Genomic DNA, 22,230 nt, shown 5'->3' with positions numbered 1-22,230 from the left:
GTGTACTGAGTAGTAGTTACCAGAAACAATGTATAATGGTCAGTCCTGCATCCTTTCTTTGGCGAAGGTATTAATTAAAGTCCCTGTTTTCTGTCCACTGACTGAATTTTAAAAGGCTTGTAAACACACAACTGTGTTTGAAATTCTACCTTCCTTTAAAAATTTTAATGGAACTGGCCCGTGGGTTCAAAAATTACTGATAAAGAAGGGATTGTGACTAACTGTGATGGCACAATCAGCATCATGCTTGGCTTCCTTAAGAAATCAGACTCAAACTTCAGGCATCCAGACAGGGTTCAGCATAGTGTGTCTCAGTTTTTAGCTGAAACTGCTGTAGATGATATGATTTGTCCCAATGAATAAGAATTCGGTCTTAGTTATGAGATCTGTGGATGGAGATTCTGATGCTGTTAATAGATGGGCCTAAGTTATGCCTTTATACACTGTTCCTTTGCTTTGTGTGAAAATGATACTGTGAATCATAAAGTTGTAATTACTTTCGTGCTGTGTCAAATACTTGATTTTCTGAGGCTCCTGTGGGAAAAGAGAGGACAGGCATTATTCTTAATTTGAAGGGTAGTTATTGAAGGAAAAATGTAATGGATGGAAGTGATATTTGAAGTACTTTACGACTCAAACTGTTTTGAATGCATTTATTTTTCGTTCTGTTGCTTTTCCGGAACCTTCTGTAGAAAACGAGAAGGAAACTTGACAGTGGCTGTAGATTTAGCTTGGTCTTCAAATTTCCATTGATTTTCTAATTACTGTTATTTAATAAGTGGGCAGTAATTCTCAGTGACCATTAAAATGTTAATTTTTAGGATGAAAGTAGCTCTGACATCAAGTAGAAGTGTTCTCAAAATATTTTTACCCCCCAACAGAGTCTCAGGAAGAAGATGGAGATATAGAAGTAGAAGAAGCTGAGGGGGAAGAAAATGATCGACCATATAATCTCAGACAGAGAAAAACTGTTGAAAGATACCAGGCCCCTCCAATAGGTGAGGAACCAGACAGTGCTTGTGTGCTTTTGGTCTGCTGACCTCCAAGAATAGCATGGGTGTGGGGAGGGACAAGTTGGATGGCTGCTCTTCATCCCCAACAGAGTTCCCACGCAGCACTTTGTGACTTCCACCCTGCCCCTGTTGTTGTTCATGACGCGAACAGGACTGCTGAGACGCGGTCTGTCACTTTGTCAGTGGGGGTGGCATTGCTGCCTCACTGAACTCTGCAAGTACTGCCACGTGCTGGGCTCAGGGCTGGGGGTCAACAGGGTTGAAGTCAGGAAACATTTGACATGAAGCAGTCTAATAGATTAGGTTATTACATAGGAAAAATAGTTGCTGTTACACGTGCTTTTCTTCTTGAGTGGTAAACCTAATTCATAATTGTAGACAAATGGCATAACAGCAGTTACCACATTTTGCCTGGATGAGAAATTTAAAATATTTCAGTTGGAAGTAACCTACAATGATCATCTAGTCTGACTGCCTGACAGCTTCAGGGCTGACCAAAAGGTAAAATGTTATTCAGGGTGTTGTCCAAATGTCGCTTAAATGCTGAAAGGCATTGGAGTATCAAACACCTCTTTAGGATCCCTGTTCAGTGTTGGAGCACCCTCTCAGTAAGGAAATGCTTCGTGTCAAGTTTGAGTTTGCCCTGATGCAGCTTGGAACCGTTTCCACACGTCCTGTCTCTGGATCCCAGGGAGAAGAGTTCAGCACCTCCTCCATTTCCCCTTGTCAGGAAGCTGTAAAGAGAATGAGGTTGTCCCTCAGCCTCCTTTTCTCCCAGCTAAAGAAACCCTGTGTCCTTAACTGTTCCTCACAGGACATACCATCAGGGTCCATACAGGGTACAGTGTAGTGTCTCTAATTTTGAACCTTTTCATACTTCTGTTTAAAATAATGTGCATTTTTGGTCTAGACTGCAGTGAGGTATCAGTGTGCTTTATCTTAAGGCAACTTGGAAATTAAAACTCCTGATAGAAAAATGCTGTGGTTTATTTTTCGAGAGAAATTTCAAGACATCACATATTGTCAGCTGTGGAGAGGTTTCTGTGTGGACCTTCATATCCTGAAAATAAAGTAGAAATGCAGTGCCTTGGATGAGTTACATTCTCTGCTGTAATAGCCACAGCTGTGATAGTGTGAGGAGTATGACGGTGGAGTTGCTGTGCCTGCATTAAGCCAAGTTGGTGATAGTAAAATAAAGCATAAGAAGTTTGATTTTCCACTACCCCCTAGTTCTTTTCTTAATTTGAGCTTTTGGAGAAACCAGTGGTAACCTAATTGCTGAAGTGATTATCTAGCACTTTTCTGCTGCATTTAGATTAGTTTATTATTCTTTTGTAATTGATGTTACAGATCTGTGACTTTTCTTTCTTAGTGCCAGCTCATCAAAAAAAGAGAGAAAATACGCTGTTTGACATCCACAGATCTCCTGCAAGAAGAAGCCATATCAGGTAAATGTCAGTCTTTTGGTACGTAGTTATTTGCTTTCCTTCAGTACATTCTGGTAGTTTTTGATTTTCAGACCATTCTTGAGTGAGTTGTACAGTTCATTCACGCGTGTGTGTGGGTCTTGAATTGTATCCCATGTTTAGACCCTGATCAGCACACAAATAGGAGAGTCTTGGCACTTTGCAATCCCAGTGGAAGCTTTGGGCTGAGCAGAATGGGAACAGGTGTGCTGCAAGCACTGGGAACAGTTGTACACTGCACACTATTTCTGGAAGGCTGTACATGTTGTGTTTTAATCCAAAGCATCAGTTTAACAAATACTCCCTTTTCTGTTCTGAAAAACTAGGCAAATCAGGTTAATGTTTTTTGTTTTCTCTCAGTTCAAGCTTCATCCAAGGATTATCAACAATTTAATAAAATATTTAGCAAGCATAATTTTTGACTCTTATGTTTTGTGTCAAAGAAGTCTGGAATATACCAAGTTGTCTTGGAAACTGTCAGTAGGCTTTATGTAACAAAACAGATGAGATTACAGCTTAATACATTTTTTAAAAAATAAACTTAGTCAAAGCTTCAAAAAGATAAATCTGTCCATGAACAGAATCCAAGTAAACGAATGCTAGTCATAGCTGAAACACTTGTCTTATTGCTCAATTTAATGGTGTAGTGAAAATATGAAAAGTGAAGTACTAGATGAATCTTACGATTTTAAAGTTTCTTTGTAATACAAATGAAAGTTTGTTTTCCCTCCCCCACTCTTGAAGTGCATATGACATTGTGTTGGATAATCTCAGAACTTGTACTTACTATCAAGATACGAAGAGTGTGAAAATTATTACTGCTTCAGTTTTAGCCTGTTCATTGCTCCACTCTTATTTTATCCCTGTCTTGTCAGGACACCATCATAAAATGTCTTGCTGATTGCATGATACTCTCCTTGTGATACTTTGACATTTGTCTCATTTTTGGTCATTTAGCAGTAGAACTGATTGACCATGTTATCCACTGGCAAAAACCAGCTAGTTCAGGGCATTAGCATATTCATAGAAATGATGCAGCTCACTATATTCACCTAAAATCCAAGACTTTATTAGTAGTCAGCTTTTTCATGCAAAAAAAGTGCTGAATTTTTCAAACCAATATCAAACTCAACACCTTTTTGTACAGGTGATTTAATGTACATTTTCTGATATTTCTGAAATACTCAGTTTTCTGAGATCTGGTCATACTAAAATAAGAAACGGTTCATTCGGACTTTGAATAGTGATTTTACTTGGATTCAGATCAGAAGTTAAACTACAGTACTGGTATTTTATGAAACTGTTCTGCTGTTCAGAATGAATAACCTCATAAAAAGAGACTATATACTTCAGGAAGTATTGAATTTTTTCAGAGAATATTTAAGTGACAACCATCAGACTGAGTAAGGAGATCTTGGTGTTTCTCCTGTGTTAGAGGTGACTAAAGTGGTTGGAAGCTTCCCAAAGTACAGTTGTAGCTTATTGATTGAATACTCAAATCACATTGCTGAGGCAACATGGACTTGGACCTAGGGGTTCTACTGTTTTAGTGATGTTCATGTTGAAATCAGATAATCCCTGTGGTAATAAGAACTGTTGTTCCCCTCTCAGATTATTTTGATACTTAACAAAGCCAAAATTTGTGTTTATCTCAAACCTGAACAATACTGTACTTGTTGGTTTGGTTTTATTTTTATAAAAGAACCAATGCATGCCATTCTGCTGCAAAAAGACTGAGTTTTCTGTTTGTTTTTGCCACTTCAACAGGAGAAAGAAGCATGCCATTCACAGCAGTGATACAACCTCTTCAGATGAAGAACGCTTTGAAAGAAGAAAATCTAAAAGTATAGCCAGAGCAAGAAATAGGTATCAAAACATCATTGGTCTTCAGAAGGGTTTGACTTCCATTATGCATCGTTTGATTCTGCAGGCATGGTTTAGGAAAACTGCTGGTCACATATTAATATAGATCTCGAAGTCTTATGAGCAGATAATTAATAGTAGTGATAATAAGATGGAAAGATAAGAATAGCTGTTTGATTCAGTTGGGTTATGAGACGGCTTCTGTTGGTTAAAATAGATTTTTATTCTTGGTGTTACTTGATACAAGTTAATTCAGTTGTACTCCCAGTGCTAACTCTTCCCTCTTCCTCTGGTGTAACAATTCATGCATTCTACACACCCAACACATATTTTGTTCACATTACATGTATTTAGCAGTTATCTAAAAGTGGAAGAACTGTAAATTTACTTACTACCATAGATGCATTAGTTGGAAAATTCAGCATTAAAAAAAGTTTCCTCTTCTTTTTTCCTAACTCTTCCTCTCTACCACACTGTTCCTTTTTCCCTCATGAGGAGTTCAAGCGATTATCCAACTACCAAAAGTGCAGTTCTGTGTGTAACTTTTGTCTTTACTGGTACCTTTATCTGTGCAGTTGACCTGATGTAGTTCCTATGTAGGTACTGCATCCTTAAAGCAAGGAAATGTTTTTTTGTGTGTTTAATCAAAATAGTCTGTACAACCTAGTTGTCCAGATTGAAGTACCTGTATGGAGGCATAAAACTAACTTTATGTAAGGAACTTCCACGTACACAATAATAATTACTCCAATAAAAAGGGTCAATTTTGTTTACCTTATCGATCCAGGAAGGTTGTCTCTTTATGTAGTAGAAGGCATTTAATCTCTTGGTTCTTCCCTTCAAGCAAATGCACAAAACAGAACAGTATTTATTTGGTGTTTTGTTTGTTGTTGAACAGGTGCCTGCCTTTAAACTTTAGAGCAGAAGACTTAGCTAGTGGAATCCTTCGAGAACGTGTGAAGGTTGGGGCCAGTTTGGCTGATGTTGACCCTATGATTGTTGATAAATCGGTAAGTTCTGTTAGAATGTTTTATTTCCCTTCCCTCAATTATTTACAAGTAAAATTATCCACAACCTCTTATTAGAGTTGAAGTAAATTCATAGGAAGCTCACTGATCTCTTTATTTTTTCCAAAGCTTTTGTCTGTTTATTTCTTTAGATTGCAAAGCACTTGCTTTTGGCCTGTGGGTAGTCAGGAGGCTGCATGCATGGCAGAAATAACCCAAAATATCAATTACCCAGCTATGTTTTTTTGTTTACAGTCAGTTTGTGCTTACTTGTACTAATGGGAACTGGGATGTGCTGAGATCCTGACCCTCTGGGCTGGTTAACTCTGGCACCGTGTGGGTTCTGTGCGTTCAGAACCAATGATGCACATCAGCTTGTGGTGTGTGCTGTGCAGAAGCTGCTGAATTACTACTGGAGCTAAACCTCTGCCTAGAAGTGCTTTGAGTGTATTCATGTTATGCTGTGCCTGAGCTTAAAGATGATCTGGGACTTAGGCTGGATCTCTGTAGATGTTGAGGCATCCCTGGCACAGTTAGCTTGCAAACCAGATAAACCTCATGTGGGCAGCCAGGAGCTGACTTTTTCAAATACTTCTTTACACTGTCAAAATTCAGGGAACTCCTGTTGGTCAATGCAGTGGTTTTTGTAATTTGTTTTCAAATATTTTATAAGTAAAGATATTTTTGTGGAAAGCTGTTACAATATAAGCTTTGTGTGCTCTGTTTTCTTTTTCCTAAGGTGTGTTTTGATAGTATAGGGGGATTGAGCCATCATATCCTTGCACTTAAGGAAATGGTAGTGTTTCCTCTTCTCTATCCAGAAATATTTGAAAAATTCAAAATTCAGCCACCAAGGTAGGTGTATTTATTCATATTGCTTTATTTTATTAAGCTCTGAAGAATGTTTCACTTGAAAACACATAGAAGATTGATTCTTGTCCCTGAAGTGTTTTACAGTTTAGATAGACCTATGTGTTTGCTACCCCACTTGTCTAGCAGAATGTAATAAGCAGGATGAAGAGTTAAAAAAATCTTTATTTAAAAAAATATGTAGTTATTTTTCTTGTGATAGGAAGGTAAACTTTGTGATTTGGTTAAAGAAAGATTCTCAAGTGTTCTATTTAGTAGCACCTTGCCTTTTTTATCCCCAATTGTGTTATCAAATATTTTACTAAATCAAGTGAAATGCTGATGTTTCTTTTATAGATGTAATCTCAATAATGTTATATTAATGATTTTAGTATTTCTAAATCAGGCATCTTGGTGTGTGATTTAAATGGGTACATGGAATCTAAGTAAATTGAAAATTTTGGAGTATTTTTATAATTTAAAGGAATTCCTTCTTTCCAAAGAAGTAACAAACACTGACTCAAGTATTAACTGAAGTTCTAATATTTGAGGAGGTGTTTTAACTAATGTAAAAGTATCCTTTGGAAACTTAGTATGCCATTGATTAATGATCTTTACAAATCAAAGTTGTACTGATTTGAAAGAATTAAAACAAACCTAGATTTTATGAAGTCATGTTAATACACTAAATAATAATATGAGATCTTAAGTCTTTCTTCTCCAGGCTCCCTGTCTTCATTATAAAATTTGACTTGGAGTTTTTCAGGAGACATAAAATAAGTTTGTGACTGTGTTGATCCATTTATCTTCAGGGGCTGTTTATTCTATGGTCCTCCTGGAACAGGTAAAACCTTGGTAGCTAGAGCTCTAGCTAATGAGTGCAGTCAAGGAGACAAAAAGGTGGCTTTCTTTATGAGGAAAGGAGCAGACTGTCTCAGTAAGTGGGTTGGTGAATCCGAACGTCAGCTTCGACTCCTTTTTGATCAGGTTAGAAGACAATACATGTTTTTCACATAACTTTTCTGTATGTTGTTTTTTGTGGTTTAGGCAGCCAAAGTTTTATTTGCAATTGAAACTAAGTATTTGTAAATTTTCATAAATGAAGCAGGATTTGTCCAGATGTCATATGTAGATGAAAAGAATAGAGGAATATTGACAGCAGTTTTTCTTGCTCTGAAAATTAAGAGGAAGAAGTCTCTTGACTTGTCCATTAATGAAGCAAAGTAGTTTGGGTAAAAATTGGAAAAAAAAATTAAATCAGTGAGTTTGAGTTTGATTGGCACGTTCAAGATAAATGCGGCAGAGGAGGATGCACAGTTGTGTTGATTTTGTGTCTGTTATACTGTTTTTATTCTGCTTAGAAGAGATGGGACTGAAGAAAGAGTCACGTAAACAAGTGAAATGCAGTAGCTCAAAGAAAAGTAGTTTTCAGATAGATATGTCCAAACAAACAGATTATGAGCAGATAAGAGCGTGTTTTCTCTAAGTGAGTGTGAGGTGTCTCAGTTTGTCTTTAACCTGTCCAGCACACAGTAAAACTGGTACACTGGTGCCATCTTGCTTACTCACAGCAGACTGCAGCCTGTTTTGCTTTGAAGCGGTGCTGTAGTTGAAAATTTAGTTTTCTTTTCAGACTGCACACTTTTTAACAAATATGTCTCAATATATGTGTTAGTCTAGCATGTTAATGCATTGTAGTAAAAACAGTTTTCAATGTTGATGTATAAATTATGAATTAACAGTGAATTTAAATTTTTTTTTTATTTATTTCATACCAGGCATACTTGATGAGACCCTCTATAATCTTTTTTGATGAAATAGATGGCTTGGCTCCAGTTCGTTCTAGCAGACAAGATCAGATTCACAGGTAATATTTCTCATATGCTGCCATTATCTTATGGTGTGTTATCTTGGTAAACCCTTAAATGTAACTTCATTCAGTTCCTAGGAAAAGGTTTTTGCTTTTTTCTGGAGCCCACTTACCCTAGAAAGGACAGATTGTTTCTTTGGTGTTGAAAGTCATCTTTTCAGTCCTCCAGGCAGACTGTAATTTGCTGGGAATTGAATTGTAGTGGTGATTATCCTTCATCCACATTATTAACTACAAGATTTCCACAGCTTTTCTTTTGTTTCTGTGCTCTAAACAGATTGTCGGTTACCAGCCCAATAGAACAGCAAGCTGAAAAAAAATTTTTTTTAAGATGATGAATTTTAAGGTTCTGTGAATGAACTGAACTCCCCTTTTTTTTGGTTCTAGCTGGTGTGATGTGCAAACTTATCTTGTGTTACTATCATGTCATTTTTTAAAACATTTTTTACAACAGTTGGCTGAAAATTTTCCTGGCTGCTTTCAGTCTCAGTTTTGCTCTGCTCTGTATGGCAACACACTTGTATCTGTCATTATATAGGTGGTGGCATTTTGGTGTGTATCTCCCTTCACTCAAGGGAGAGAAACAGGAGAGAAATTTGGGGCCAGCAGACAAGGAGGTTAATGGAACATATGAGACTTGAAACTGTTATGCACCTGTTTTCTTTAAACTTGGCTTTTTTCCTTTGAAATTATTAATGTTTCATTTGAAAATCCAAAACTTTGTGCAGTGTTCTCTATATATTCTTTTTCTGAAACACTTCTTTTAGCTCTATAGTGTCTACTCTTCTTGCCCTCATGGATGGACTGGATAATAGAGGTGAAATAGTTGTCATTGGTGCTACAAACAGACTGGATTCTATAGATCCTGCACTCAGGAGACCTGGTCGCTTTGACAGGGAATTTCTTTTCAACTTGCCTGATAAAAAGGTAAAACCTAGAAGTGAGATTTGTTAATAAACATATTTAGGATATTAAACATGGGAATGCCTGACAGCCAAGCTTATGAAACAAAAATACCTAGTCTTGCTTGTAAGAGTGTTTAATTAGGAAGACATTTGTAGTACAAACAGACTGTATATATAAAGTTGTATTGAACTTCAGATGTTTAGGATGTAGTTAAAACAGATAGGTAAATTATTCACAATAAACTCAATTGTGTAACTAAAAAGGATGGATTTGTATAATGAACCCTAACTATTTGGGGTTTTGGAAGTTATGATAAGAGAAAATAACTTTTTAAATCTTGTAGACTTCTAAGTATGTAAAATATGTAGATGCTAAGTCAGACCTTACTGTATTGGCAACAGGAACATTTCAGTTCCTTATTCTAGGCTTACACAAACTCAGACATAATATTTCATGAATTTATGCTTAAAACTAAATTTACTTTGTATTTTGATAGATGTATTTGGATTCTATAGAATTTTTAGCTGAAATTGTTTTGAGATTTGTGTGTATGTGCTGTGCTATTCAGCAACACATTCGTTGGTGAGGCATTTGACAGTGGAAGCTGTTAATCATAGGTACAGTAATTAAAAATTAAATTGTAAAACTATGATGATTCCTAATAGGACGTGAGTTTTGATCAGTTCACGTATAATAATGTTGATAAAACAACAATTAAAATGTATAACATATACTCAAAAAATTGCTGCTTATATATAAAATTGAAAAGGAAGGGAAAACCTTTGCTCTTAAGAGATTTTTGAGTCCTAAGTTCTATTTTGTGTAGGACTGTCAGTGATATGTCAAAAAACAGCAAAATAACTTCAGATTCACAAGAATAAATATTATTTTTCTCTAAAATATTATGACGTGGATTTGGTTTTCTAATTTTGATTTTTTTTTTTTTTTATTTTTTTTTTTAAATCAGGCACGAAAGCACATTTTACAAATTCATACCAGGGATTGGAACCCCAAGTTGTCAGATCCTTTCTTAGGAGAACTGGCTGAAAAATGTGTTGGTGAGTGTTATGATGTTAGTACTTTTACTGTAGAACCTTTCTCTTCTGTGTAAAACTTCGAAGGTATGTTAAATGTATCAAGGTTTTTCCTTATCTTTACCTTCCTACACTTCTGTACTTTGAACAACACTTTTTGTGATAACAAAATATGTTTCTGTCTTACTAAAACACAATATGAGTAGCTAGTAGTTGTTTGGAAATTCCTTTCTGTAATATCACTGTCTTCATGGATACCCTCCAAGAGAAGTAAAATGAAGGCGGAATTGGAATCTTTAGGTAGACTTCCCATTAGGTTAGTACATTACAAAAGAGATAGGGAGAATTGGGGGTTTTCTGTCTACTTGTTGAGGAAAAAAAAAAATCAGTACTTGTGTGTGTTTTGGCTTTTTGTTTTTTGTTTGTTTTTTACTGACTGGCATGCTCCCCTCTGACGTAAATCCAACAAACTAACCAGCCTTTCTAAAGATGAATTTTTTTTCAGATTGCTAGCACAGAACAAATTCCAAGTGTAGATGTAGGCAGGGGGAAAAAAAAAGGGCACCACACCATGAATACATTAAATACACCTTTGGAGCTCCCAAAGACCTGCTGTACTGAATGGAGGTTGGTTGTTCAAGATAAGCCTGCTGTTTAAATCTAATCAGAAATAAGCTCAAACATTGTTATAGTGAATTTAACAGAGGGAAGTGACCCCCTCAATCTCTTCTCAACAATTTATCATGAAAAGATACATCCTCTGTCTGCTTGGACAAGCACTGAAGTTCTCAGAAAAAGGACAGTCTCAAATATCTGTGCTTTGGAATCCAGCACATCAGAGAATCTAAGAACTTTAAATTGAACATCAGTCCATTCAGTCAGCTACAGTACATCCGAATTATCCTCTTCATCCACAGGGACATCTGTCACCGAAGCAGCATCCCTCCGCTTTTGATGCACAAAGACCTCAACATCTTCTGGTGAGGAGAAAACATAACTATCCAGCAAACTCCAGTTTAAGCTTTGCCGGGTATAAGACAGCACGTGCCAAACCCATTTCATGTAAATTCTGCTTGATTTATGCAAAGACAGTGGTGCTGCTTAGTGGGAGAGAGGGGAATAGGTGGGAAAAACCCCAGATGTTTCTTGGAAAATTCTCCTTATTTTTTCACTGAGAACACAATTTTGTATTTTAAAATTTCAGACAACAGGGAAAAACATTTGTAGGTTTGATTGGAAGACTTTCTTCGTGCTCCATAAAGCCTGTCAGTTCTGTGGAAAAGGCAGCTAACAAAAGAAATACCCTTTTCTATTTTCCTTGGCTTTCCTACTCTTCAACTACTGTACACTTGATTGTCTTCATTCTTTATCTTGGAACTTAAGTGTTTCCATACATCAAAGTTTAAAACCTTTTGACTATTACAAGCACTTTTCAAATCAGCTGAAGTAAGACTGGTTTATCTTCTTCTCCTTGAGATTGCCTCATCATTTCTGTAAGTGAAATCTGTACCAAGTAATGATTTAAACAGACATTTCAGATTCTTTGTGGCCGTTACAAATCAGACTCATTGGCACACGTACAATATATGCCAGTCTGCTGTTTCCTCTTGTGTGCAGCTTTTCTTCAAAAACAACTTTACTCCCAAAAAACCAACACCCCCACCTTCCCCAAGTAAAAGTTTCCCAGACTGGCCAGGCTTTTTGCACAGCATGGTTGGTTCCTCTCTCCACTTCAGCAAACTTGGTGACACTTAACTCCAAGCTTTTGGATCCTAAGGAAGAAAACTGCTGAAATAATCCCAAAGGGAATGACTTTGGGGAAACAGGTGTATGTGCGACTCCGAACTTTTTAAGATCCTGGGGTGTAATTAGAAAGAAATTGAAAGGGAAAAGCATCAGGACTTACAAGAAATAGGTTATTTCCTGAGGGTTGATTTTTGTCCCAGGTGTTAGGGATTACATACCTTTATAGAAGATTTCTGTGTATGTGAGAATTAAAGACTTCACTTTGCTGAATGGCCTCATGACTGCAATGTGCGTGAGACGAAGTGAAGCAGCTTGGGGAGAGCGCAGCATTGCTCAGAAGACCACACATGCTCCTATCTTATTTCTACCTTCAATAAACACAAGTAATTACTGTGCTTTTTTTTCTCTCCTTACTGGAGATGGGTCCCAGATACCCTGAGCTTTGTAAATCCTTTCTTATCTCTTGTACTTATTCTCTTCTTCTGAATGGTAACTTTCTGTAGGTGGACTGTTACCTGCGAACTCAGTCTTGTAGGAAACAAAACATTAGCAACCAAAAATGTGTGAATTCCTCCATCTGTCATCCTGCAGATGAATCTTTTTACAATGTAGTAAGGGTTATTTAAATAATGTTAAGCTAAATTGTAAAGAAGCAAACTATTACACTCAAAATACTCTATTCTGTGCTTATTATTGCGGGAGCATTTTGTGGCAAAATGATACCTTGTTAGATTTTTCTCTCCCAGCCTGATGTAATGATGGAGGGGGAAGTTTTGGCATTAGTTCACGTTGTTCTCAGTTCTTGTAAAGAAATGTAAGAGTTATTTTTCGTCTCTGTCATGCAGAGTTGGTTTCTAACTCTCTTTCTCTGCAGTCCATTTTAGGAGTTGTAGGAAGTTCAATGACATACTTTGGAAGAAGTGGTCAAAACTGTTCCCCTAAATATTTCACCCACTTCAGTAGCAGTTTGTTGTAGGTTTTTTTTAGGGTGGGTATTAGATGAAATTTTAAAGAGGACATAATTTCCACACAGTAGAGGTGGAAGAGAATGGCTTGAAAATGACAGCGATCAGAGTGCATTCTTTGAAAATCTGCATGGGAATCCACTTGTTTGCTGTTCTGCTTTTTGAAAGTTGGACTCAGAAATGCTTACCAGAGTGTGGTCATGCTGGGTTGAAGAAAATTGACTACTTGACAAGAATCCTTGTTTTGCTTTAACTTAAGGTGTGACAGTACATTTTGCCTGGCAAATTGAACATCTTCTGTGACATACTTCAAAAATGGAATCAAATGCACTGAACCCCGAGTTTATATTATAGTGTCAATTTGGGTAAAAATAAATTCAGGGTATTTAGTGATGGCATGATATATTTAATCTTGCTTTGACAGTACTTCACTCATGTTTTTCTTCCTCTTAATCAGTGTGCATTTAATTCTTAAGAATAAAAAATTCCTTAATGTTTCACAAGGTACACGATTTTTGCAGATTTTTTGTCACTGAAATGGATGTAGAGTATGCACAAGAGAGCCCCTCAAAAAGAGACACCAATTATTAGTCTTCAAATGTAATTGCTCCTGAGAAATGAAAAGTAGAAATGGAGACTAATTGTGTATCTGATCACCTGAGAATGTAATTTTAAAAATAGGCTACAGGCTATTATTTTCTAATTTTGCAATTCTTTGGAGATGTACAAGCGGTGATTAAAATGACTTAGAAAGTGATATTACAGCATTTATTAATAGAAAACTTGGAAAGGATATAGCACGTGAGCTGCTGAATCTTTTGTCACGAAGATACTAAACTAGTTTTTAAGGTGGCAGGTATTCAGGGTGCTGTATATCTCCAACATCTCTTTGATTTAAGCTTCAGTTTAGTGATCTCCCCCACCCTGTCATTTTTTGTTTAATCCAGTGTGCTTCTTGGATGAGAATAGGGCCAATTTAAATGGGAATGAGATACCTGATGCTTAAAGAACAAAGCAGAATTAAGAGGAAAAACTCTGGTTTTGATTCCTCTGATGCACCTGTAGCTACTGTCTAATAGTTTCATTCACATGATTGGAGTGTGCCTACATAGTTTTCATTTCATGATGTGGCTTAGTTAAAAAAAACCCCACAACATAACCTTAGTGCTGGAGATATTTAGTTGTCTATTGATTAATTAGTGGATATATATGAATATCCTTCAAAATGTCATGTGTATTTATTTCAAGGTAACTTGGGGATGTGTATTGCTACATACATTTTAGATAAGTCACAGTGTGGGCTCATCAAATTTAGACAATTATAGCTACTAACCTTTATATAAAATTACAAAGCTTGGTTTAAAAATTTCAGGAGTCATCTGATGTTTATGGGGATCTTCCATCTGGGTTTTTATTTTTTGTTTTTATAAAAATTACTTTTGAGTATATATGAGAAATAGGAAGAATTTGAAGTCTCATCCAATTTAAATAATTTTTATAGCTGAAAAGTTATCTTTTATCATTATCCTCCAAGTTTATATATCTGAGAGATGGGCATGGAAGAGTGTCTGTTTTCTGTATTAATTGCTTCCTTTTTTATTTTTCAACACTGTATAGAATCAGCTTTCTCCCTGATTGCTGTATGGATCTTGTAAAAATAGATATGCCAACAGCACTGAAAGAACATCAGAGGCTAAAAAGAGAGAAGCAAGGCAGGCTTCAGTTTTGGGACTTGGTGCTGCCAAAAGACCAATCATAGTATCACAGAATGGTTTGGGTTGTAAGGGACTTTAAAGATCATCTAATTCCAACCCCCTGGCCATGAACACCTTCAGGAACTTCTCTGGTCAACCTGTTCAAGTGCCTTATAATTGAAGAATTTCTTCCTAATATGCCATCTAAACCTTCCCTCCTTCAGCTTAATACAAAAATAGAGAAGAAAAAGTGCAAAAGGTGTAAGAGCTGGTGGGGAGGAGGAAGTGTGGTAAAAAACCCAGTTGATTGAGAGTAGTTTTAACTAAAGAATAGATTAATTAGCTTCTATAAACACTTTGTTACAAACCCATTAACTTTTATATGGCAGTGCCTCAGTGCAACACGTTTTCCTATAGTGACTCTAATTCTCTAAAAGAGTTTTCTCACTGGAATATTGTTTTACAGATTTTGAAAGATAGAGCTATGGTGCCTCAAAATACAGGAGCATATTAAGGTGTCTTGCTGAGAGAGATGGAAAAATTTGAAATCTAATTTCTAGCTCTGGGGAAAACCCCCAAACAATTAGTACTGCAGAAGACACAGAGGTATTAAGTCTCTCAGTATTTCATAATTATCAGATCTGTGTTTTTCAGCAATGATGATTAAGCAATTATAGGTAGCCACCTGTAGATAATTACAAAGAAAGGCTAAATTAAAATTCTAATGCATTTTAATGTCTGCTTTTGGTTATATTAGTAAAATTATGAAACTCTAAAAAGTCTGAAACATTTTTCCAGTAGTCTAGAGTATGCTTTTTTAATAAGAGATTTCATTTCTTCCATATTCTACTCATGAAACAGTTTTCTTTATACTGCTCATTTTCTCAGACTGTAAAAGTTTAAAGTCGCTGATGTTCATTGTAACAAAATTACTTTGCTATTAAAGAACATACTCATGTAGAGGTATTAAACTAAAAGGAGAGGGACTAGCCTGTTAAAATTGCACACATACTTTAGACAATATTAAAGAAAAAGAGCAATGACAGACCTATAACCCAGGACTGAAAATACACTATATATCATATGATACATGAAAATGTAGGTCATTTTAACCTCAATGTGGAATTAATTTCTTGTATATTTAATATACCTGTCTAACTTCCTGGTACACAGCAGTGTCACCAGATTGTGACCTGATACCTTTTGGCAGATGCTTTGTGGACCTTGACAATTAAGTGTTACTGATTGTTTTTTAGCCTGAGGCATGTTTGAGACACATGTAGCCCAGCACTGCTGGTATTTAATGGAAGATATTTTTGTTTTTGTGTGCACTAGGGTACTGTGGAGCTGACATAAAAGCACTTTGCACTGAGGCTGCCTTGATTGCCCTGAGACGACGCTACCCCCAGATTTACATGAGCAGTCAGAAGCTACAGCTGGATGTTTCCTCAGTAGTTCTCAGTGCGCAGGATTTTTATCATGCAATGCAGAATATTGTGCCTGCTTCCCAACGTGCCGTGACATCTTCAGGACATGCACTGTCTCCTGTGATCAGACCACTCTTGGAACGGACCTTCACTAAACTTCTTGAGGTTTTACACAAAGTGTTCCCTCACGCTGAATTTAGCCAGGGTGACAAAAGTGAAGGTATGTGTGTGGTTTGGCTCTTTTTGCAAGTGCTGTTTCAATTTGGAAATGTTTCAGCTGGCTTTCTTCTCCTACTAGCCTTAAATCTCATGTGCATTCACTTCAGTGCTTCTAGGACACAAATAGAGTTTACTTGGATGCTCTGTAGTTATTTTTGCTGATTCCAAGTTGTTGTGGAATCTCATAAATTGACTTATATAGACCAAGGTCCCAGAGGTGTGAAGGCCATCCAAAGAAAAGGGGAACTCACATAACTTAAATAATGGAGCATAATCAGAGGCCAGAAAATAAGAAAAATAGATAATGTTGCTCAGTGTATTGGGACCTGAAATTGGCGCTGTCCTGAACGTTGGCCCCCAGTCCTTTGTTTGCTGATGGTGCAGAAGCTTTTGGGAGCTCACAGCTCAGCAGCTGAGACTGTGTTTGGCCAAGATACCTTAGCCTGTGTAATGGTCATCTGCTGGTGAATGAGTAAGTCCTGAGGCTTCCCTCGACTCCAGTCTGGGGCACTCTGAGTTGATTCTGTTGCCTTAGCAAGTGGAGAACTATTTGCTGTTCTGTCAAGTTAGCTTTTTTTGCCAAATGAGTGAGTAAAATCACTCACTAAGGGGTCAGTGAATGCCAGATCCCTGCTGCAATGGGAGCAATGTGAGTGCACCGAGGAAGCAGGGAATAAGAAGGAATGCAACTGACTGTTTTGACTGGCAGTGAGTCAGTAGGGTCTGGGTTTTTTTACCCAGCTCTTCTCTTGAGACATACTCTAATAGTAACCCTGGTCACTTCTTGGAAGTTAAACGTTGAACAAGGTACCTTGGGTTTGATATCTACTTATTCTGACACACTATTTTCTACTGTTCTTACCTGGGATCACCCTCACCACCCCAACTCTGTAAATGGTAGTTGGGGTTGTGTGTGATTAACTCGCAAGTAGCTCATTTATAAAGCAAATGTGTAACAATCACGACTTTTCTTTCCATTCCTGTTCCAGAGCACATTTTCATCCTACAGTCCAGGCAGCTTAAGCTGATCCTTGTGTTGGCTGCTGCAGTTTGTGCAGCCCAGCTGTGCATTTTTGCTCTATCCTTTCCACTTACTTTAGTACCTCAGGTTCCTTTGTTAAACCATTTTAGCCAGAAAACTCATCCAAAAATGATGTATTCGTCAGGTCAGTTTTCTGCTGACTGTGGGATAGCTGGAGGTTTTACAAGAGTTGGAATTGGCCAGAGATGGGCCCTGGGAGCCCTGGTGATGGGTAAGGGGAAATGAGCTGGCTTGCAGCTGCAGTTAGATCCTATTAGGCCCCCTAGATTGTATTAGGCTCTCATAACCAAAGTTGTTTAAGATGCTTAAGTCTCTTTGTAATACTGTTAACCTGTTGGTAACACCCAGTTTAGAGTCTGTCATTATTGTTGAAGAATTGGTGTCCCCCTCTTTGTTGTAAAGTTCTAGTTCAGAATATCTTGTTAGGTTACATTCTGTATATTCCTATTTGTGTTGCTCATTACTGCTAACAAAGTGAGTCTGGAAGCATTCATTGGTTTAAATAGTAGTCTTACTAGATAATGTGCTGCTGTGGATACTTATAAATATTTTTAGATATTTGGTTTTGAAGATACATGAACTAAGGTTTCTTTTAACAATTTTTTTACCTTAGTTTTTCTTCTTACTTCCTTAAACCCAAGAAAATAATTGAATAATATATTAGTTTAATCTTTGATAAAATCAGAAAAATCCACTTTCAGGTACAGTGATTAAATGTAAATATAGATTATACACTAGGGCTTCAAATTTTCTTGGATTCAAAGCCAGGTATAAAGGAGATGCTTACTGGTGTGCTTACAATCTGCACATCTAGTTTTCTGTATTACACTGACAATTGCTGTTTCTTGTAACTCAGTGAGTCAGATGCTCAAGCAAAGGATGTCACAGAACCTTGATGCTTGAGATTAAAAGATGGGCTGCCTTTTAAAATAATTGTGTTTTAGGAAGCCAAAGCTGTGTCCCGTACATGAGCATAGGACTTACCCTATGGCCTGCATCTTGTATACTGGAAATTCAGTGTGTTTAGGGGCTGCAGTGAGCCCAGAGTTAGGAGGCCTCTGTCCAGCTAGTTTGAAGGTCTGTCTGTAGCTGTAGCGAAATGTCCAGTAGCTTCTGTACTATGTTTTCATGTTATGGACTAGCTTTTGGCCACTGGTTGGAGTCTGCAAGCCTTTTTCATCTTTGCTTCCTGAGGAATGATTGTCAGGTGTGTGACTGCATCACGCCTTGACAAGGATCCTCATCCCATGCCAGCAGGATATTTTTCCTACCCAGCCTACTCTGAATCCAGTTTCTTACATCACACAACCAACTAAGGGAACCTTTGTTGCCTCTTAACAATTTTTCCTGGGACCCTGTGGATAGATGCACTGTCCTCAGGTGGCATCTTCACCCAGCACTTCATGCTGCCATGAAGACGATTCCATTGTCCTGTGGTGATGGTTTGATCTGCGTAGCATGACCTGTGCCATGGCTTTGTGTAAATCCACAAATCATGCAGAGGATTGTATTTTTGAGAGTAACACTTGTATTTCAGTGTATTAGCAAAGGTATAGTAAATGACCATGGAATGCATTGAACTGATTTTGATAAAAACTAATTTGATATTCTTTGCCAGATTATCAGAGGGTGGAAATCAATTCGTTATTAACATACATTGTCTAGGTAGTCATGCTGAGAATAATTTTGGAAGAAGTGTACCTGTGAGAATTTGGACACAGAACAAATAAATAAGTACAAAATTCTCCATAGTTGGAGGAATTACAAATTTTATGATGCTATCCTTGAAGAAACCTCTAGCTGTGAAATAAAACCAAAGGAAGCATTTCATAGCAAGTTAAACTCTTGTATTTGAGAAGTTATTCAGCTTGATGGCTTAAAAAAATAAATTGTAATTATTATTAGACTTCTACAGTATTTAATTTGTTTTGGCTTTTGAAGTAATAAGTACTTATTATTCTGAATTCTGATATTTAGACAGTTTTAACTAATTTTTTCTACATTTGAAGATTTATTGTAATTGACACAAAAAAAATCGTTATGTCTTTTCTTGTTTGTTGTACATGTACTTAAAAGTGATAAAGTTTTAATTAATACATCTCTTGGAACAGATGTACCAAGTCTAATATTAGATGATAGTGAAGATGAGAATGCATCATCCATTTTTGAAACGAGCTGTCACTCAGGATCACCAAAGAAACAGTCATCAGCTGCTATCCATAAACCCTACCTTCATTTTACAATGTGAGTGTTCCTCTAAATGCATATAACCAGATAGATGAAACCATGAAATTCCTACGTCAGGAGAGCTAAGGAAGACATTCTTTTGCTTTGGGGTGGCAGTGGAGTTCTGTGATGGAAACATGTAAGTGCATGGTCAGGAGTTTCAGGTGTGGGAATGTTCTTAGGACAGGCCATATCCTAATTAACAATAATTAACATTTCTTTGTTTTATATTAAGATTAGTTTTAGACTACTTTGTGATGGTTTCTGCAGTGAGTTTGCCGAATAAATAAATTGAAGGTAGAAAAACTCTTCGTTAGTGGTACTGTTTAGTAGAGCCATCTTGTGGAAAACTGCTAAAATTTTTGTGCTAAAAGTAATGCCAGTACAGAATTTATGAAGCTTGAAAATAAGGATTTAAGTTCAAATAACTGGAGGTTTGTAGTCAAGTATTTTAATGCCAAATTTAAGCTTTTGTTGTGAGGTTGTGAAGGGGGAAGCCAAAACAAAACAAATATACATTTGTGTGGATGTGTGTCTAAGTAAGAGAATCTGGAAGAATGTATTTTCTGGACATTTTTAATTATTATCTGTGTATGTACCCTTCATCCCTGGAACTGAAAGGCTGAAGGTCAGCAGTGCCCATCATTCTTCCAAAATGTTTAACATGAAGTGATACCAACCAGTCTTGTTTCACTGCCCGAGCTGACTGATGCGCAGATAAAAATGCTTTGATGAGAGAAAATGCAAATTAATTAAGAACTTTCTTGTTTTATAATCAGTTTTCTATAAATGGAAAAGACTTAATGGAAGAACTTAATGCTTCTCTCTTCAGGTCTCATTTATCCCCAAAACAGGGCAAAATCCCCCAGAAGGGGGGAAAAAAAAAAAATCCCAAAAACTCTTGTATGGGCTGCTGAGAATTTCTTCTCAACAACAAAATAAAACAAGCAAAAAGTTTACCTTTGGAGTTTTGCCTTTATACTCTTCCTTCTGTCTGGAAATCTACTGAATAGAAATGTATGGCTATGCTAGAATACAAGCTGAATAGTGATTTTATTCAATCCTACTTCAAATCCCGTTTCTTAAATAAACAAACTGTTGAAATGTTCGGTGCTTCTTGGAAATCTTGGGCAGCACTTAAGGGATGAAAGGATTGACCTGGGATTCCCGAGGCTACCGAAGAGATACTTTAGTAGTTAGGACTGAACTAGACATGATTAAACTGCTGTCTTTACTGTAAGTCCATTAAATCTTTTTATACGATCAAGGAATTAGTTTTAAATAAATTAGTTATAATGAAAATTGTCATGAATTTAATATTATGCATAACTTTGTTCAGATGAGTTTGAATTAAATGGTTGTGAAACCAAAGGTAAGATGAAACCTGAGTTCTTGTGACTTGAAGTAGTGTTGAGGGATAGTTAAGTTAGTTGAATCTTTATAGGCTGTTTTAGGAAGCTGTTACCCAACACTGGAAGGCTTCTGGATTTTAAAATAATCTTATTATATGTATCCATCAGTTGATAACATTGGCATGTTAATTGACTTGTTGTAATTGTTACTCTGTTGCAGGTCAGCTTATCACCAGCCAACCTCTTACAGACCGAGATTACTGCTCTCTGGAGAAAGAGGTTCGGGTCAGACTTCGCACCTTGCTCCAGCATTATTGCACACTCTGGAAAAATTCTCTGTACACAGGCTAGACCTGCCAGCTCTTTATTCAGTCAGTGCCAAAACACCTGAAGAGTCATGTGCACAGGTGACATTTCAGATTCTTTTGTAATGAGTCAATTATGTAATTCTGGAAAAGATTAGTTGAACCAATGTAAAGTCAGCCAGCTGGAATGTAACCTCAAATCCCGATTTTTGTAGACTCCTTCTATTTTCATGTTTAAAATAAAGAGGTCTCTAGAGGGTGATGGAAATCTCTCAAGTGACTAGTGAGAGTAATTACATTTTTAACCTGCCCCCACATCACATACCTAATACCAAGTAATCTTAGTCTTGGTGTTTGGTGCCTGATGTTCATTTTATTCACTTGTGTATGAATTGGTGCGCTGTGGTTCTAGAAAGGTTCACTTACTTAGTTTTAAATGTTTCAGGCTTCAAAACATGTTGGCAGTGGATTTTGCATGGATTTCAAAATAGTTGAATCTTCATCTTGATTGTTCAGTTATAGCAAGCTGTTAAAACCTATATGACAAGTAGCTGCTCTGTGCTCCCTGGCACATTGATGTAAGATAATTGAATGCTACAGCCAAGAGTCACAAGCACTTGTTTAGAAAGTCTTCAGCATTAGATAATTTTATTCTGCTGGAACATTTGTCTATAAAATACCACAAACATGAGTCATTTCCTAATCCCCAAAAGTTTTATTACTCACAATTGATACTAACAATTAGTTCCTTAGTTTAAATATCACTGTTTCTTTTAATTAGATCTTTCGTGAAGCTCGAAGAACAGTACCAAGTATAGTTTACATGCCTCATATTGGTGATTGGTGGGAAGCTGTCAGTGAAACTGTGAGAGCTACTTTCCTAACTCTGCTGCAAGATATACCATCTTTCTCCCCTATATTTCTACTGTCTACCTCTGAGTCCATGTTTAGTGAATTGCCTGAAGAGGTAAGTTTATTGAGGAAGGAGGCATTGTTAGGGAGTTCTGTGCTCTTCAGGATATTTTGATCATGTAAAACCACTTTGTTTTGTAACGGTTTTCTAACTTAATTTAAAATATGTCAAACTGAAAATGTAGTATTAATTGACTGTTTACAGTTTTCCTTAATGAGGGATGTATGTCCATATTACTGATTTTTCATAAGCCCCATGCTACTCTACTGAGAAGGCAAAATTCTTCATTTTGTCAGTTGTTTATTTTGGTAAATTACTCCATTATAATTAAAT

General features: G+C 36.8%; 1 protein-coding gene across 3 annotated transcripts in view; it reads left to right on the top strand.

Annotated features, from left to right (window-relative positions):
• Positions 1 to 22,230, top strand: part of ATAD2B (ATPase family AAA domain containing 2B) — a 73,920-nt gene that overhangs the window by 21,852 nt on the left and 29,838 nt on the right. For all 3 annotated transcript variants that reach the window (XM_050316133.1, XM_050316132.1, XM_050316134.1), the window contains 13 exons: positions 882 to 998; positions 2,386 to 2,461; positions 4,247 to 4,345; positions 5,241 to 5,352; positions 6,089 to 6,204; positions 7,011 to 7,185; positions 7,977 to 8,065; positions 8,836 to 8,995; positions 9,942 to 10,032; positions 15,749 to 16,060; positions 19,213 to 19,345; positions 20,900 to 21,086; positions 21,766 to 21,951. In XM_050316133.1, the coding sequence (XP_050172090.1) occupies positions 882 to 998; positions 2,386 to 2,461; positions 4,247 to 4,345; positions 5,241 to 5,352; positions 6,089 to 6,204; positions 7,011 to 7,185; positions 7,977 to 8,065; positions 8,836 to 8,995; positions 9,942 to 10,032; positions 15,749 to 16,060; positions 19,213 to 19,345; positions 20,900 to 21,086; positions 21,766 to 21,951 (1,853 nt within the window). The remainder of the gene's footprint in view (positions 1 to 881; positions 999 to 2,385; positions 2,462 to 4,246; positions 4,346 to 5,240; positions 5,353 to 6,088; positions 6,205 to 7,010; positions 7,186 to 7,976; positions 8,066 to 8,835; positions 8,996 to 9,941; positions 10,033 to 15,748; positions 16,061 to 19,212; positions 19,346 to 20,899; positions 21,087 to 21,765; positions 21,952 to 22,230) is intronic.

This window comes from Myiozetetes cayanensis, unplaced genomic scaffold (genome assembly GCF_022539395.1).
Source record: "Myiozetetes cayanensis isolate MyiCay16 unplaced genomic scaffold, myiCay2020 scf2-11, whole genome shotgun sequence".
Classification (NCBI taxonomy): domain Eukaryota; kingdom Metazoa; phylum Chordata; class Aves; order Passeriformes; family Tyrannidae; genus Myiozetetes; species Myiozetetes cayanensis.
This window is presented reverse-complemented; position numbering and strand designations above follow the sequence as displayed.